The sequence below is a fragment of the Tiliqua scincoides genome, chromosome 3 (assembly GCF_035046505.1).
Source record: "Tiliqua scincoides isolate rTilSci1 chromosome 3, rTilSci1.hap2, whole genome shotgun sequence".
NCBI lineage: Eukaryota > Metazoa > Chordata > Lepidosauria > Squamata > Scincidae > Tiliqua > Tiliqua scincoides.
The window spans coordinates 32842476-32858836 of NC_089823.1; the positions used below are offsets into that span (position 1 = coordinate 32842476).

The following is a 16361-nucleotide window of genomic DNA, read 5'->3' on the forward strand; positions in this document are numbered from 1 at the left end:
TATGTACAGCTGTTATTTGTGGATTATAGTTCTGCTCTTAACACCATTCTACCTAGCAGGCTGTTTTTTAAAATGACTAGTTTGGGCATACAGGAAGACATTTGTCTGTGGATAAAGAACTTTTTGACAAATAGGCCACAATCAGTTCGGATGGGCTCTTATTCTTCCACTCTGATATTAAATATAGGAGCTCCCCAAGGCTGTGTACTGAGCCCCTTCGTCTATTCCCTGTATACACATGATTGTACCCCATCACATAACACCAATGAAATTATAAAATTTGCAGATGATACTACAGTGGTGGGGCTTGTTAGCGGGAATGATGAGTCTGCTTATAGGAAGGAGGTACGGGTGTTGTTATTGTGGTGCAAAGAAAATAATCTCTCACTTAACATCAAAAAAACTAAAGAACTTATAATTGACTTCTGGAAAAAGAGGGATGTATGCACACCATTATACATAAATGGTGAGGAGGTGGAGAAGGTTGCTAGTTTCAAATTCCTAGGTATTTACATCACAGAGGACCTCTCATGGACTATTAACACCAGCATGTTGATAAAAAAGGCACAAAAGCGGTTATATTTTCTGAGAAAGCTTGGGAGGTTAAATTTGTCACAGCAGCTGCTTGTGTCTTTCTATTGTTGCACCATTGAGAGTGTCCTAACCTATGATATCTTGGTGTGGTACAGAAATTGCTCTGCAGGGGACAAAAAAGCTCTGCAGAGAATTATTAAGATCGCGCAGCACATCATCAACCTTCATCTACCAACTTTGGAGGACATCTATACATCTCGCTGTCTGCAGAAGTCACATAGTATTCTGAGAGACCCCTTCCATCCGGCTCATAAGTTCTTTGAACTGTTGCCTTCGGGTAGACGATAGAGAACTATCAGAGCATGCACCACACGATTCCTGAACAGTTTTTATCCTACAGCCATAATTACGTTGAATAAGGCGATATAGTTGTTACCATGCTCCTGGGCATTATGGTCTGTTATACTGTTTTTGTATTATGTTGCATGTTGTATAGAATGTGTGGGTGAGTGTGTAGAGTGTGATTGTTGGAATTGTAGTACATATTTATGCTTGTATCTCAAAGGTGCATAAATTTCGTTGTGCTGTAGCACAATGACAATAAAGTTACTACTACTACTACTACTACTACTACTACTACTACTACTACATGCATCACTGCTTCACTGTAGCTTCTTGTAGTAGGAACAGAGTACAAATTAAGCTTTGTACACTTACATGTAACAATGTGCAGTGAATACAATTACATGTAGCCGCTCTATTGATGATTGTATCACAGTATTTATTTATTTTTAAAATCTGAAATACAAATGTTTTCCCTCTTCTTGCAGGAAAAAGCAGCCTGAGGAAAAAACTTTCAGTTGTGAAAATGGAGGGGAAGGACAACATTTCCCAGAGCACCTGGCACATCACTCACAGCCATGGAAGTGTACAAGGTACCAGAGTGGGAGGAAGGAGGGACAAACCAACTCCTTTTTCCCTCCCACCACTGCCTTGATGCAGGAGCAACAAGGTAAAGTGGGTACATGCACAAAAGACAGAAGTTACTTTGAAGATAGCTGGGCAAAGACGTTTTTAGGCTTACCAGGGAGTTGGTGGAAGGTACTACCAACAATAGGGTAGACAGAGTTCTACCAAACTCCAAGCATGGAATGGGTGTGTATTGTCTTACTGACCATACTATCTTCCCAAATAGTCAAATCTCCAAATGTAAACCTTATGTGGGTATGTGAAAAAGTGAGCTGCCTGCTCCCTAGCCATTTTTTTTACAAGGAAAAAGTACAAAATTAGTGCAAGTCCCCTACATCAGTGGTTCGCACACATTTAGTACCAGGACCTACTTTTTAGAATGAGAATCTGTCAGTACCCACCAGAAGTGATGGCATGACCAGAAGTGACATCATCAAGCAGGAAAAGTTTTAACAATGCTAGGCTGTAATCCTACGCATGCTTACCCAGGTGTAAGTCCCATTTAAGATCATGGTTAAAAGAATATACATAGTAGCTTGTTAAAAGCACAGGTCTGTAACATTTTCCCAAATGCAGCCACATACCATGGTAGCATCAACTCTAAACTACTAAAAATAAAATATTGAAATGAATGGGAACCCACCTGAAATTGGCTCACGACCCACCTAGAAGGTCCCAACCCACAGTTTGAGAAACACTGTCCTACATGATCTTATGCTGCTCCCATTCACCACAGTGGGACCAATGCAACAACCATTTCTGTTCAGTTATGTTCTGTGCCTCTTCAAGCCACTTCCTTGTCTTTCTCCAAGTCTCTCAAGATTCACTGCACTCTGAGACTCAGAATACCCTGAAACATCTGAGTCACACATCTTACCTGATTTTCAATGGTACCCAAACCTACTCTATCGCTTTACTACTGCTGTTGCCAAGTCTTGATTTTACCACTTTCTCTTCATCTAATGTGGACTTCAGATCTTCTGGGCAGCAATATACAGAATATATATACAGAGTAAAGAATATAGCACAGTAGATTTGCCCTATAATTCCTGAGGAAGGGAATTAACCAGGTAGAGAATTCAACCCTTGCTGCTGAATGCAAACCCCATTATAAAAAAGCGATTTAAAGGTCAATATTGGGAGACACTGGAAACCATCAGTAAAGAAGGATTAAGAACTGAGATGAAGAGCAATATCAGAAACTGCCCTATTAACAAAAATAAAAAGAAACCATTGTGAGGTATTGACATATCTGGATCTACTATTCGATGTTACACTAGTTTCTCCATTCTATCCCTTTCTGAGATTCCCCAAAGTTAGGACAAATGAAAGGAGGGCTCTCAATGTCACCTATGAGATCATGTCCTTGGATGAGATGATTGAAGCAATCTGTAGTAAAATTCACTCCACATGAACACCGCTGCAAAAATGCAAGCTGACCTGCAATTACTCTTTGTAGTAGCAGTAGCCAAGTGTGTCTTGGAAATTAGCCAGCCAATGATACTTGGCTGGTAGCCAATTGGGTTTATTTATTTTTGGGGCAGCTTTCCAACATCAATTACAGTGCCAGCCTTTGCTCACCAAAATGATAATGTCAACATTTTTTTTAATAGAAAGTCAGACACTCTGAGAAAGTAGGAGAAAATACAAGGAAAACTGAAATTCCTTCACCCCTTCCCCATGGTACTTCCATCCTGAGAACGGGGGCTCAGTGCATTCTTGCCCCATTAGAATAATGCAGTTGCATCAAATGCCCGGGTGCTGTACTCACTTCTTCATACACATTCATTTTTTGTACTGATATTTATTAGAGAGGCATATTTTGTTCATAGATTTTTGGTTCCCACCCTCCCTAAGGTAACCTCTACCCAACTCTACTTACACTCTATTTGTGAGTACTGCCACTATCTAAGATCATATTAGATGAAACAGGCTACAATCCTAACCTCACTTTCCTGGTAGTAAGTCCCAGTGAACACAACAGGACTAACTTCTGAGTAGTCCTGGTTAGGATTGTAACCACAGGCTGTTTTTGATGATGGCTCCTCAATTGTGGAATATTCTCCTGAAGGTAATATACTAGTTCTTGACCCTTTGGAAAAGGGATAGCATGCCAGCTAGATTTGTACAATAACAGTAGGTGTGGATGTTATGTGTTTTTCCCCACCAATTGGGGGAGCAGTCATCTATTCAGTTCCTGCTTTTAAGTGCTTGTGGGTGGCTCTCTTTTGCTTTGGTTAGACTTTTCACTAGCTTCTTTTTCTGTTTTGTTCTTCTGCCTATGTAACAATGGCACATTACAGGGTACTTTAGTTTTTAACAAAACTCAGATTTGCTGTGTGTGGGACCGAGGGCCCAATCCTATCCAACGTTCCAGCACTGATGCAGTCATGCAAACAAAGGGTACGCTGCATCCTTCAGTGGGATGGCAATCATGGATGCCACCTCAACCTAAGGGAATATTTGTTCCCTTACCTTGGGGTTGCATTGCGACTGCATCAGTACGTGAAAGTTGGATAGGACTGGGCCCTGATTCATTCTCTCAGCTCTGCTAACAGACCCCAACTTCCATTCCCAATATTACATTATCAGGAGAGGTAGAGGAATTTTTCCCCATCTTTCTTTCATGATTAATTCTAGTCTATGAGCCAAGCAATGAAGTTAGTCTAGAACCATGCTAGTCTAGAGCCAAGCAATTAATCTAAGCAAATACTAGAATTTTTTCCCCTTCAGTTCAATTTTGAGCAAATATCAATTCTCCACTCCTAGTTCAATCAGCTTAATCAATTTTCCACTAATATTCTGCATTTTTTTTTTATCTAAACAGTCCTATGAGTCCACTTTTTTGTTGTGGTATTCCCATGGTTTTGTGACAGAAACATTACACAGAACAAAAATGCATACAGAGGGCTCTCCTTATTCATGAGTTCAGCACCTGTGGATTTGACTCAATGCAGGCCCAGATCTGGAGGGCCTCAAGGATCTTGCAGACATGACTAAACGTGCCTTTTGATTGCATTTGGGAGGCATGGGGAGGTCGTGTGCAGCCTCCCCATGCCTCAGAATGCCTCCTGAATTCTTCAGAGAGACACCTCCAGTCGCTGGTGTGGGCCAACCCATGAATTTAATTATCTGTGAAATGTATCTGCAGGAAGGGGTCCATAATCTAGTGTTAGCTGCATGAACTGATCTCCAGACTGGCAGGTGCACTCTTCTAAGAGTGTGCAGGGCAAGAAGTGACTATTAAATATTAGACCCGACCTAGTAAAGATAGGCAAAAACCTCTTGAGAAATTTCACTAGTCTTATGGAAATCCCCTCTGAAATTCTACAAGATCTTTCAAATTTGCATCAAATTTGGTGAACACTAGAGTACAAAGTCATATGCTACCCTAAGCCTTTTTGTCACCCCATAGCAAGCTGCATCATGGTAAGCTACATTAGAATGATTTTGCATGCTTGATAAGGCATAGTGAGCATTCATAATGCAATCATCACAAATGTATACAGCATATCAGGGCTGCTGTGCTTACCTTGCATAATATGTCACTGTAGTTACTGTAGTTATGAGGCTCTTTTTGGCCACTGGGTGATTCTGACAATCACCTATCCATTCAACTTCTGCCCTACCTGGCTAGTAAAAGAGGTTAGAAGAGGCCTAGGTAGCCATCAGTGGACTCTTCCCACTAGTTGGTGAAGACTTTTTTTGTTTACACAAGCATTTGGTTGAACCCCCCCTTTTGTTCATGATATAATTTTCATTTTCTTGATCTTTGTGGGTTTTTAATAGTGCTCAGTATGTTTGGTTTTAATTGATAGCTTATTGTTTTCTGATGTTCTGATATATTTTGTGTTTTTACACAAGTGCCAGCTGCCTTGAGGGCCTCTTAGGAGGTGAAAAGGCAGAGCATACAAACGCTCAGATAAAGCAAATGGAAAGATAAGCTACAGCACTGGAATACTGCAATAAGAAACCAGTGGAGGGTCGTGCAATAGTTGGAGATGGGCTATTCACACTGAATGTTGTTTCACAGGCCATATTCCACAGCCCATTTGCAATGGCACAGTTCCACTGAGCTTAATGACACTATGCTGGAGTAAATGAGCTTTGCAGCCTGTTTGACATGCCTACTGATTGCAAATGGACTAAGCATCTTCTTTATCCTGCCTTTCCCTCTCCTGTACTTAGGAAGAAAATTCCAGTTTGGGCTCAAAATAAATAAACTTTGGTAGTCAGAATTGTAGAGAATATATTCAACCTGTATGTCCTTGCTTATTTAGCTCACCTCACTCAAAGTTTTAGGTAACTCGCTTTATAGTGGACACTGCTTTCTCACAAGATTTATAGATCTATTTGGCAGGAGCTCCACTGAAGTCATTTGGAATTAAGCAGGAAAAGCATGAATTGGTTTTATTCTGGCTGTTCTTCTCATGTGACACTCCAGATCTTTTACTTCTTGACATAAGGAGTTTCCCCAAATCTAGGACACACAGATATTTATATATGAAGAAGCTGCCTAGGTTGGTCTGCCTAATATGTCATTGCCTACCCTGACCAGAAGAAGCTAATCAGGGATAGAAGTCTTTCTCAGACCTACCTGGAAATATCAGAGATTGAATCTGGGACCCTCTTTATGTAAAGCAGGTGCTTTATCACTATGGGCACTCCCCTGCTATGTCACAAATGTAGATTGAGCAACCTCTGAGTCTTAAAAGTCTATCTATACTCTGCATTTATATGGATATTGTACCAGTCTGATAGTCAAGACTCTCCCACCCAACTGCCATTTTCTAGAAAATATACTTTAGTACTAGAAATTTCTAGTCTCCACAGACCAATAGTTTTAAAGTTCCCAGAGAAAAGGGAATGTCAAGTAGCTGAAGTCAGTGGAGTAGATTCCTTCTAAGATTTCCTCAAATTTTCTCTAAAATTTTCTCTTTTGCAACTATTACAGCATGTGCAGCTGAACGAGTGTTCTGCCAGCATAACAGACTTTCTGGCCATTGCAAAAGGTGACACATCAGAGCATATGGGCTAGCCACCCCTGGAAGCAGCGAGCGGCCAACTCTGCATACCAGCTGCCAACAGATGCCCATCGCCTATGGTAAGACCACACAGGAACTGGGAAGGAGGTAAGGATAGGACAGAACAGAGGGAGGGAGGGCAGAACAGGGAGGAGTTGGGTGGGTAGAAGAGTGGATTGGGCCCAAGAAAGGGGGAGGTTTGGTGATAGTGGTGCCTGCCAAATCCTAACCTCCTTCCTGGCCCTGATCCATCTTCCCAAGACAGCACATACTTGCACCAGAGATATTGCTGGCATAAGTCCAAGTTGGCCCACTAGGTCAGCAGGGGCTTACCCTGGGGGAAGGGAACAAACCCAGAGGAGGCTTCTAGAGGCCAAAATTACCCCACAGGATGCAGCTGACGCCCACAAGATGTGGCTTACACAGCATTACTGCGTGGGGAATTGTGGTGGACTGGGCCATTAGTTTCTTTTTCCAGGTTGCCACATACACTCCTGTCTGGTGAAAGAGGAGTGTATCACTACACTCCTCTTTCACCAGATACTGTCAGGTGGTATTTATCAGCATTTTGCCATGATTTGGGGCATAACCCACCACTTTGAGCACCAGTAGTCTAGACTAAGTAGTCTAGACATTATTTCCACAATAGGAGTTGAGACAAATTCATGGAGGACAAACCTAGCAGTGACTATTGGTCATGATGGCTGTATGCTACCTCTAGCATCAGAAGCACAATGCTTTTGAATACCAGTTGCTGAGATGCAGGAATAAAAGAGAACTATTTGCCTACTTGTCCTGTTTCAATCTCCTTGGCCACTGTGGAAAACAGGATGGTGGGCTAGTTGAACTGTGGTATGATATAGCAGGGCTCTTATATCCTTATGGTGGCCAGAGATATGTTTTGCAACACAGTACAACTTCCCCAGGCTCTGGAATAAAATCTCTACGTAACTATTGTCCAGAGCGGGGGTGGGCAAACCCCAGCCCAGGGGCCATTTGTGGCCCTGGGGGGCCCCCAATCTGGTCCACAGGGAGCCCTCAGTCTCCATGAGCCTCTGGCCCATCAGAGACTGTTGGAGCCCACACAGGCCCACGATTGGTAGTCGCGACCACCAGACGCGAACTGTGGGCCAAGTTAGAACAAGACCTTTTATAGTCTCCATGTGTTTTCTGCTTTTCCCTGAGCATTATTTTAACACACACACCCCTCCATTGCTTCTGAACAACTTCTGTCGCCATGTGTTTCCAGCTTGGTCTGTATGTTTTCACTGTGCAGGAGGTGTGTGGTAAACATGCCTGTACTATAGTTCTAATGTGTATTTTATAAAGAAGCTCAGTAAAATCGATGCATTCATTCAAGTTCCACCTCTAATGTATTCATTTATGTAAATTTAAGTAAAATTTATTCAAATTTGAAATGTAAATAAATTCTTTTTCCCAGTCCCCGATATAGTGTCAGAGAGATGATGTGGCCCGCCTGCCAAAATGTTTGCCCACCCCAGTTCAGAGCATTGAGAGCAAAAAAGAGAAGAATATTAAAAGGTCAAATATCACTATCTCTCATAATTTTTAAGTGTTCGTTTCCCCACTGGGAGGGGCAAGAGTTGCAAATTCCCCAGGCAGCACACTGGAGGAAGCACCACCGCACTGCCATTCACTCCTCACCTGCCACCCCGTGGCCTCTATGGAAGCACCGTATGAAGGCCTTCAAAGGGTCAGGAAGGCCACATGCTGCCCCCCTGGTCTCCAAAGGCCTCAGAAGGCCTTCAGAGGACATAGAAACACCACTTCCACTTTTTGCCTGAAAACTGGAAGTGACATTTTAGACCTTTTGGAGGCCAGAGGAGACTGCTTGCAGTCTTCTCTTGCCCTCAGAAAGCTCCCCACCCAGATAAGGCGGTGGTGAGGCAGAGGTGGGGATCGTGGTGGCATTCTCCTAGGGGGGCATTCTGCAGTCCTGACCTGGGCAGCACAGGGGCCAAGATTGCCAGTGCTTTTCCCTATGAATGAAACAAAGAACAATCATTTTTATCCTCCATTTGGTAGGAAAAGCTAAAGGAAAGTGCCTTGTAGGGTGTTATTTGTCAAACAACAAATCCACTCCCAGCCTCTGTTTAGGATTGCTTGCTGTCCCTACCTCTAAACCTACTTCTGCACTTTCCCCATGAACAGCTCCTAGTGGTTTACCCATTGCCTCAACTTCCAGATTGCTCCACACCACTCTAACTCTGTTACAAGACAGTTATCTGCCTGCAACAAGCATACCTGTCTTCTCTTCGGTTTGGCTACTCTCTGCCGTGTCTGTTTGGGGTTGCGCTGTTGCCTTGGCAGTAGCATCCTCTGCAGCAGTGGGGCTAACGGCAGCAGTGACAGTGGCAGGCACATCGGCTTGTTTAGGTTCCTCCTTGACTTGGGCTTCTTCGGCCTTCAAGGATGGCGAGTTATCAGTGGACGCTTTAGTGGCACTTTCCGATTCGGCGGTGGCAGGAGCGGGCTTCTCCTCCGATGAGGCGGCAGGAGTAGTGGCCTTGGGGACAGGCTGTTCTGGGCCAGTGTCAGCGGTACCCTCCCCCTGCTTCTCGTCTGCTGGGGTGCTTCCCCCTTTGCTGCCTTCTGCAGGCAGGGCATTCTCAACTGGGGCAGCTTCTGTAATTGCAGCTTTGCCATCAGCCAGCCCATTGGCAAGGACTTCTTCTTTCTTCTCACCAGCGTCAACATCAGTTTGGGCATCTCCCTTCTTCTCCCCCTTGAGCTTTTTCCTTGTTATGTGTCCACGGAAGCTAGCCTGAATTTTGGTGGCAGCCTTATGAGCTTTATCTTCCGGTTTGACACCATCCTGTTCGATCTTTTGGTCAACGTCATCATTTTTTTCAACCTTTCAAGAAAAAAGAAGAGGGAATGAAATTAACTGGAAATCTCTCAGACACAGCCAGCATCCAGTGAAAAGCAGCTGGTATATTTGGCCAAGCATATTATAGGCAGCCTTGAGTGTAATTTGCAGAACAGAGGCATCCACATACTTTGTTAAAATATCCACACATGTTGTAAAAATACAACAGACACATTAGCATAGTGACACCAAAAATTACACCAGGCTCTCTTTTTGCTTCTTTGTTATCCTTAATGCGAAAGTCAAAATTCATCGGTATATGAACATGCTACTACTAATACACAAGTAAACAACCAAAGTTCAATATATCACTTCCATTCCATATTTATGGCCCAATCCTATCGACTCGTGTTCCAGCAGCGCAGCTTGCATTATGGTGGTCACAAAATGCAACTCACCATTCTGTGCAGTGGCATGCAAGTGGCATGTGGCTGGAGTTGCACACCAGCAACCTCCGGAGTAGTCCTAGTGCCAGTTAGTCAGGGTGGGTGGTGCGTGCAATGGGGAGGGAAGGGGATGGAATGGGGTGAAGACCAGAGCTGGTAGGGGATTGTGTTGTGCTGGGAAGGGGGCAGTATCAGCAGCAGCTCCACCGATATCCTATCACCCCTCCTGGCCTCGATTCACCTTCATGGTTCCACTTGGTTTTGCACTCACAAAATCACTGGCACAGTTTGAGTAGACGCATTGCAGCAGCATAGGCTTACTCTGGGCAAGGGAACAAATATTCTGATACCTACAGGAAAGCTCTGGGACTTCCACCCCTCTCCCCTAAGATGCAGCATACACTCTCGTGGCATGACTGCATCAGCAGGAAGGTGTTTGGATAGGATTAGGCTGTTAATGTGCTAAGTCAACCTCAGACATAGATATGCATTGCAATTTAAACTTTTAAGATGCAGTATAAATATTAGGGAGGATGGGTTAGCCACCTCTCTTCCCAAGAGCAGTGCACTACCACGCACAACACCCCCAAGTTCCATGCACCATTCCACAAGGATGTGCATGTACTGACGCTGTGCTCACCTTCCAATACGTGCACTACAGGTCATCCTATGCATCATTATAACAACTCCTGCAACTGATCAGAGCAATCTCAATCGCGTTTAGGAGCCAAAGGCTTCTGATACCTCTTTTCCTTCTGACCCAGACAATTGGCACCAATGGCATAGGATGCTGAATTCAGAAAAGGAACCAAAATCCACAAACAAAGTGTGCATGTGGATGGTGTTGTACTTCCCACAGGGTTACAGCTCATGCCTTAAAACCCAGCTGTGCCCGTGGGCATATACTCACAACATTTAGATGCCACCTGCAGGGTGTGTGGGCAGAAATAGGTTAAGGGGATACTTCCCAGAGTTCTGCCACTGTGTATCCACTAAAAATGTAAGCAGCCCCAAGACAGCCCTGAGACCAGGAGAAATGATGGCTCATTTCCACATTGCTGTTAGACTACAAAGACACATTTTTGTATCTCCCTCCTGCATATAACACCCACTTGAAACATAATGTCAGAAGTGTTATTATGCATACCTACCTCAGGGAAAGATGTAAGTGTAATGAGAAAGTGGTACAGCTTGGCAGTATCTGAATTTGTGAACCAGCAGTAGGGGCACATCTTATTCCTTCCCTTGTTAATTTTATAACAGAATTTTAATCAAAGGAGTGAGATGCAAGAATTTTCCAGTCATCTAAAAATAACTGTGCAGCTTTAGCTTTTCTGGGTTGCAATTCAATGTACATTTCCTTGGGCCTGAATCCCACAGAATAAAGTACAAGCCAATTAATAAACAGGCAGCCCAATCTTCTGTAACCCCCCGCACAGTGATGCAGTGGAGCCAATACGGCTACCACTGTGTCCTGTAGGGTAGAGTTACAGCCTCCAGAGGCCTCCTCAAGTAAGAGAACATTTTCACCCTTCCCTCTGGCACCCTAGTGGGTCTACCTGGACCTGCACCAGTTCTATGGTCCAGGTAGATTCCACGCTCCTCCTTCTGTCCAGCTTGGAAACTCCCATTTCCCCCCTCCCCTCCCGGTCTGCCTCTGCCACTGTTGGACTAAACTTTCCTAGTCTGGCGGTGGGCCTCCGACATGCAAAATAACCAACGGCCGCGCATAGAGTGTACTGCCAGAAACAGTTTTACAATTTCGCTATCGTAAAGACCTCTGTGCACCAGCCTAATCCTGGATTGGATAGGACTGTCAGGCTGCAGTGTATGCACACTGGCTTCAGAGTAAGTCCCACTGAATTCATTACCACTCCCCCTTAAACAAGCATGGCAATGCAGTGCATAACATAGTACATAAAACATTGTTGCCGTTCTCTTTGCACCACAACTGTGACAGATCCAGAATTTTCTATCAGGGTTGATTTCTTATTTGCAGTGGGGTGGTGGTACATTATAATGTGCAGGAGTTTGTCAAGACTGTTCTTAGAGCCACACCCCATAGCCTATCCTATAGCAAAGAAAAAAACACCTTTATAATTAATTTCTGCTTTGAAACACATTCTGCTTCTGAAACACAGGGTGGTGTTGTGGCTTGGGAGGTGGACTAAGACCTGGAAGATCCAGGTTCAAATTCCCTCTCAGCAATGAAGCTTCCTGGGTAACGTTGGACCAGCCACTTTCTCTCAGCCTCCCCTACCTCACAGGGTTGTTGTGAGAACAAAAGGAGGGGAGCAGCCGTGTACACCACCCTGAGTTCTTTGGAGAAAGGGCGGTATAAAAATGTGAAAAATAAATATTTATTAAAGCCCCAATCCCCACTGATACACAAATGCCAATGAGATGCATGCTACATCTTAAAGTAGGGGTGCAGTCTCGGAGGTCTCCTTGAATTAAAGCTCATTTCATTCCATATTTTTGGACTGAGTTGCAATAGCTTTAAAACAATTGTATAAAAACTGAAAAATGGGATTAAAAATAAAACTTACTAAAAATATTAAAATGGCAACCTTCAGTCTCGAAAGACTATGGTATAAGCCTACAGCACCCGGTATTCCCAGGTGGTCTTATTAAAAATTATTATAAAAAATATATAAAAATTATTTAAAATATAGCTCAATTAAATATAAAAGGTACATTAGAGCTCTAGCCAATGCATGTTTGCTCAGAAGTAAGTTCTATTGAGTTCTACTTAGGATTGCACAGTATTCACTTATATTTCAAAAAATTTTACTGAATGTCTAAGTAGTGAATTTTGTAACACAAGTTCAACAGGTTTTGTTTGTCAACCACAAACAAAAACATAACACAACCTTAAAGTGTGCTGTGGAAGTCCCCAAGGCATTTGCAAACACTGTAGAGTTTCTTAAAAGGGAACAGTGTCAAAATTCAAGTTTCTAATCCTTCCGTTACCGGTACAAAGGGGCTAGAGATTATAGATGAAAAAGGAGATTGCTATCAAATAATAGCTCAATCTTCTCACCATAATGCTACATTCTGCAATTACCATTACTGGGACGTGGTCCTATTTGAAAACTGTAGTACTGAAAAGATTGTTTTCACCTTCTTTGTATCATTCAGCAAAGTTCAAGAGAAGCATTCGAATGAAGCTAGCTTATATCCAGGTCAGACCATTGATCCACTGAGCACAGTACATTGCCACCAACTCCCCAGGATTTAATAGGAATGTTTCTCTGTCTTATCTGGAGAGATTAGGGATTGAATCTGGGGTCTTCTAAATGCAAAGCCAATAATCTGCCACTCAGCTATAGTTTATTCCATTAAATACACATCATGAATAAAGTCTAAGGAGAAATCTGAGGACCAAGAAAGGCAGTATAGAAATACCTGTATCATCATCATCATCATCATCATCATCAATGGTTGCTTCTAGCCTTTCTCATTGTTTTCTCCCAGAAACTCTAGCTCCAAATATTTCTTCTAACCCAATTATAAATATTTGACTGGCAATACCTTGTTGCAAACCATTTTCTTCCTCTGGAAAACCTCCCTGAATATCTATTCCAATAAACAAATTCACTGGATTTTTATGTAACATGACCTGAACATATTTCTCCCTCTCACTGTTGCTTTCACAACCAAGGGATGCAATTATCAGACAATTTCCTCTATGTTTTTGGATTAAACTGGCCTACTGTACACGCTGAGAGCATCTTCAAAGTGCAAAACATAAGCCATTTTCAAGCACTAAATTGATTTTAAGTGTTTCCTGAATGAGGTTTAATGATGGATAAACTCAGTTCTGGCCTTCTATATATAACTATTGTCTTATGGGCCTCTTTTTGATCTGATGTACATTTTGCTCTCCTCATTATTCACTGGCCCTTGAGTAGGTGTCAGCTCAAAAGCATCCTGATGAGAGGATGATTCCCTATTAATATTGTAATCAGGTAGTAAGCATAGGGTTTGTGGGAAAGCAGAAGTTTTGAATGTGTTGGGGTTTCCATTTTCAGTATCAGTCCTCAAATTGCAGGCCACACTTCCAAAGGTAATAACATCGTATACATGCATAGAAGACACTTGTTCTATGGGAACAAAACTCAGTGGGTTCCCATAGGTCAGAGATGTCATCCACAGACACCAAAGTTGGCCATATCTGGGAACTCCTGCTTGGGTAAGCACAACACTGCTGCCTGAAGTTCTGCTTGGCCACATTTATAAAGAAGGCATGCTTGCCATGGAGCAAGGTCACTGTTAATGGGAGGAGAAGCAAAGAGTAGGACCGCTCCCCAAGTATCCATGATACTAGTATCCATGTGGCAGTTAGGAAGCAATCCTCAGTCTTGAGGCTCTGCAGGCAAAAGGCTTTCAAAGGCCTCAACAGATAAGGCACAATCAGAAATTTGAGCAATATCACATATGAAAACTATAGTAGATCCAAGAGCTGGACACAGTCATGACTCAGTAGTTTATCTGTTATCCTCCACTTAGAGCCAGTCACCCCAATTCAACTAAGGAGAGCCACAGAAATCAGCATGCTTCTGCATGTGTCTCACTTGCCAGTTCAGAAGCTGTAGGCTAAAGTTTCCAAATGCACATCAGAATCACCAGCTGCAATTAGACCATTGTAAATGTCTTTTTAAAGTCTGACCAGGACTAGTCTACAGGTCTTCCTAGTTCTGCACAAGCTGTTTTGCTGGCACAAACCCAAAGACTGTTGTTGTTGTTGGCAACCTTCAGTCTCGAAAGACTATGGTATCGCGCTCTGAATGGTGGTTCTGGAACAGCATCTAGTGTGGCTGAAAAGACCAATTCGGGAGTGACAATCCCTTCCACACTGGGAGCAAGTGCAGTGGTCTGTCTCCCTGGCTATGGCCTTCCTTCTTTGCCTCAGTCTGTTGGCCAAGTGTCTCTTCAAACTGGGAAAGGCCATGTTGCACAGCCTGCCTCCAAGCGGGCCGCTCAGAGGCCAGGGTTTCCCACTTGTTGAGGTCCACTCCTAAGGCCTTCAGATCCCTCTTGCAGATGTCCTTGTATCGCAGCTGTGGTCTACCCGCAGGGCGTTTTCCCTGCATGAGTTCTCCATAGAGGAGATCCTTTGGGATCCGGCCATCATCCATTCTCACGACATGACTGAGCCAACACAGGCGTCTCTGTTCCAGCAGTGTATACATGCTAGGGATTCCAACACGTTCCAGGACTGTGTTGTTTGGAACTTTGTCCGCCAGGTGATGCCGAGAATGCGTCGGAGGCAACGCATGTGGAAAGCGTTCAGTTTCCTCTCCTGTTGTGAGCGAAGAGTCCACGACTCGCTGCAGTACAGAAGTGTACTCAGGACGCAAGCTCTGTAGACTTGCATCTTGGTATGTTCCGTCAGCTTCTTGTTGGACCAGACTCTCTTTGTGAGTCTGGAAAACATGGTAGCTGCTTTACCGATGTGTTTGTTTAGCTTGGTAAGGGAAAGGGAAAAGGTGCGGGAAGTAGAATAGGATCTGACCACATGCAAGTGCCACTGATCCCATTCCTCCTTTCCCTTTTCCGCCTCCCTCCCTGTCCAGAAATATCCTGTTCATCCCCCTCCCTCCCACGGGGTAGCCTCCATTTTGCACTCATTGCACTTACAGGTGGCATCAGCAAGTACAATGATGTTGCACAATGAGCACTGGATCCTGGCACTTCCACCTGGATCCTGGCACTTCTACTGGTGGTGCACTTCTACTGGTGCCCATTCTGTCGACAGGGCAGTTTAGATGTAGGCTGTCGGGTTGCAATCCTGCACACACTTTCCTGGGAGTAAACCCCACTGAACATAATGTGAGTTGCTTCTGAGTAGCAATGCATAGGTTTGTGCCCTAAGTCAGTACTGTGCAAGCCCACAACTGCAAACTAGTCAACATTACCCCATGTGGCCGTGCCAATGCTGCTGGCATGTCAACAGTTGCACAATGCTGACTTACCCAATTCTTGCCTCCAGCTCTGCTGCCCAGCACACACCAGGAAGAACATAAGGCCTAGTTCCCTCTTGATCACAGCTCAGTTGGACAGCCAAAGCCTACCTGCCACAGCCCCTCAGAAGGCACTGCTGTTTATGACTTGATTGGTTTGGGGGTGACTTATTCTTCCCTTCTCTATTTGAAAAGTGCCCATCATTAGTATGTGATGCTGAAATAGAAGAGGGATACTGATCTTCCCTTTCCAGGGGCCTTACAACAGGAGCATCCATCTTTCCAGTGGATGAGCAATATATCTTCTCATGCTAAGGAGTTCAAGGCAGGAGTCTTGCCTGTTTTATAATCCCTGCTGGGAAGCTTCAATCCGGCAGGAAAAAATCTGCTGCTGTAGTTTCCTTCCTTCAGTGCAGAGTCTGAACAGGAGGGATGTTAAACCACAGGTTCCTGTGGTTAGGAGAGGGGCTGATTGATAGAAAAGGATGATTAACTTATGGTATGTTGCTGTCTTTGAGATGCAAACACTCACCCAAGTGGTCTTTCCTGCTGGTCCATTAGAAGTCTACAAAATTTGCACTATATTTTATAC

At 43.8% G+C, this 16361-nt stretch overlaps 1 protein-coding gene across 1 annotated transcript in view; it reads right to left on the bottom strand.

The window, feature by feature from the left end:
* Positions 1-16361, bottom strand: part of GAP43 (growth associated protein 43) — an 82461-nt gene that overhangs the window by 35052 nt on the left and 31048 nt on the right. The window contains exon 2 of the mRNA XM_066622279.1: positions 8793-9402. Coding sequence (XP_066478376.1) covers positions 8793-9402 — 610 coding nt within the window. The remainder of the gene's footprint in view (positions 1-8792; positions 9403-16361) is intronic.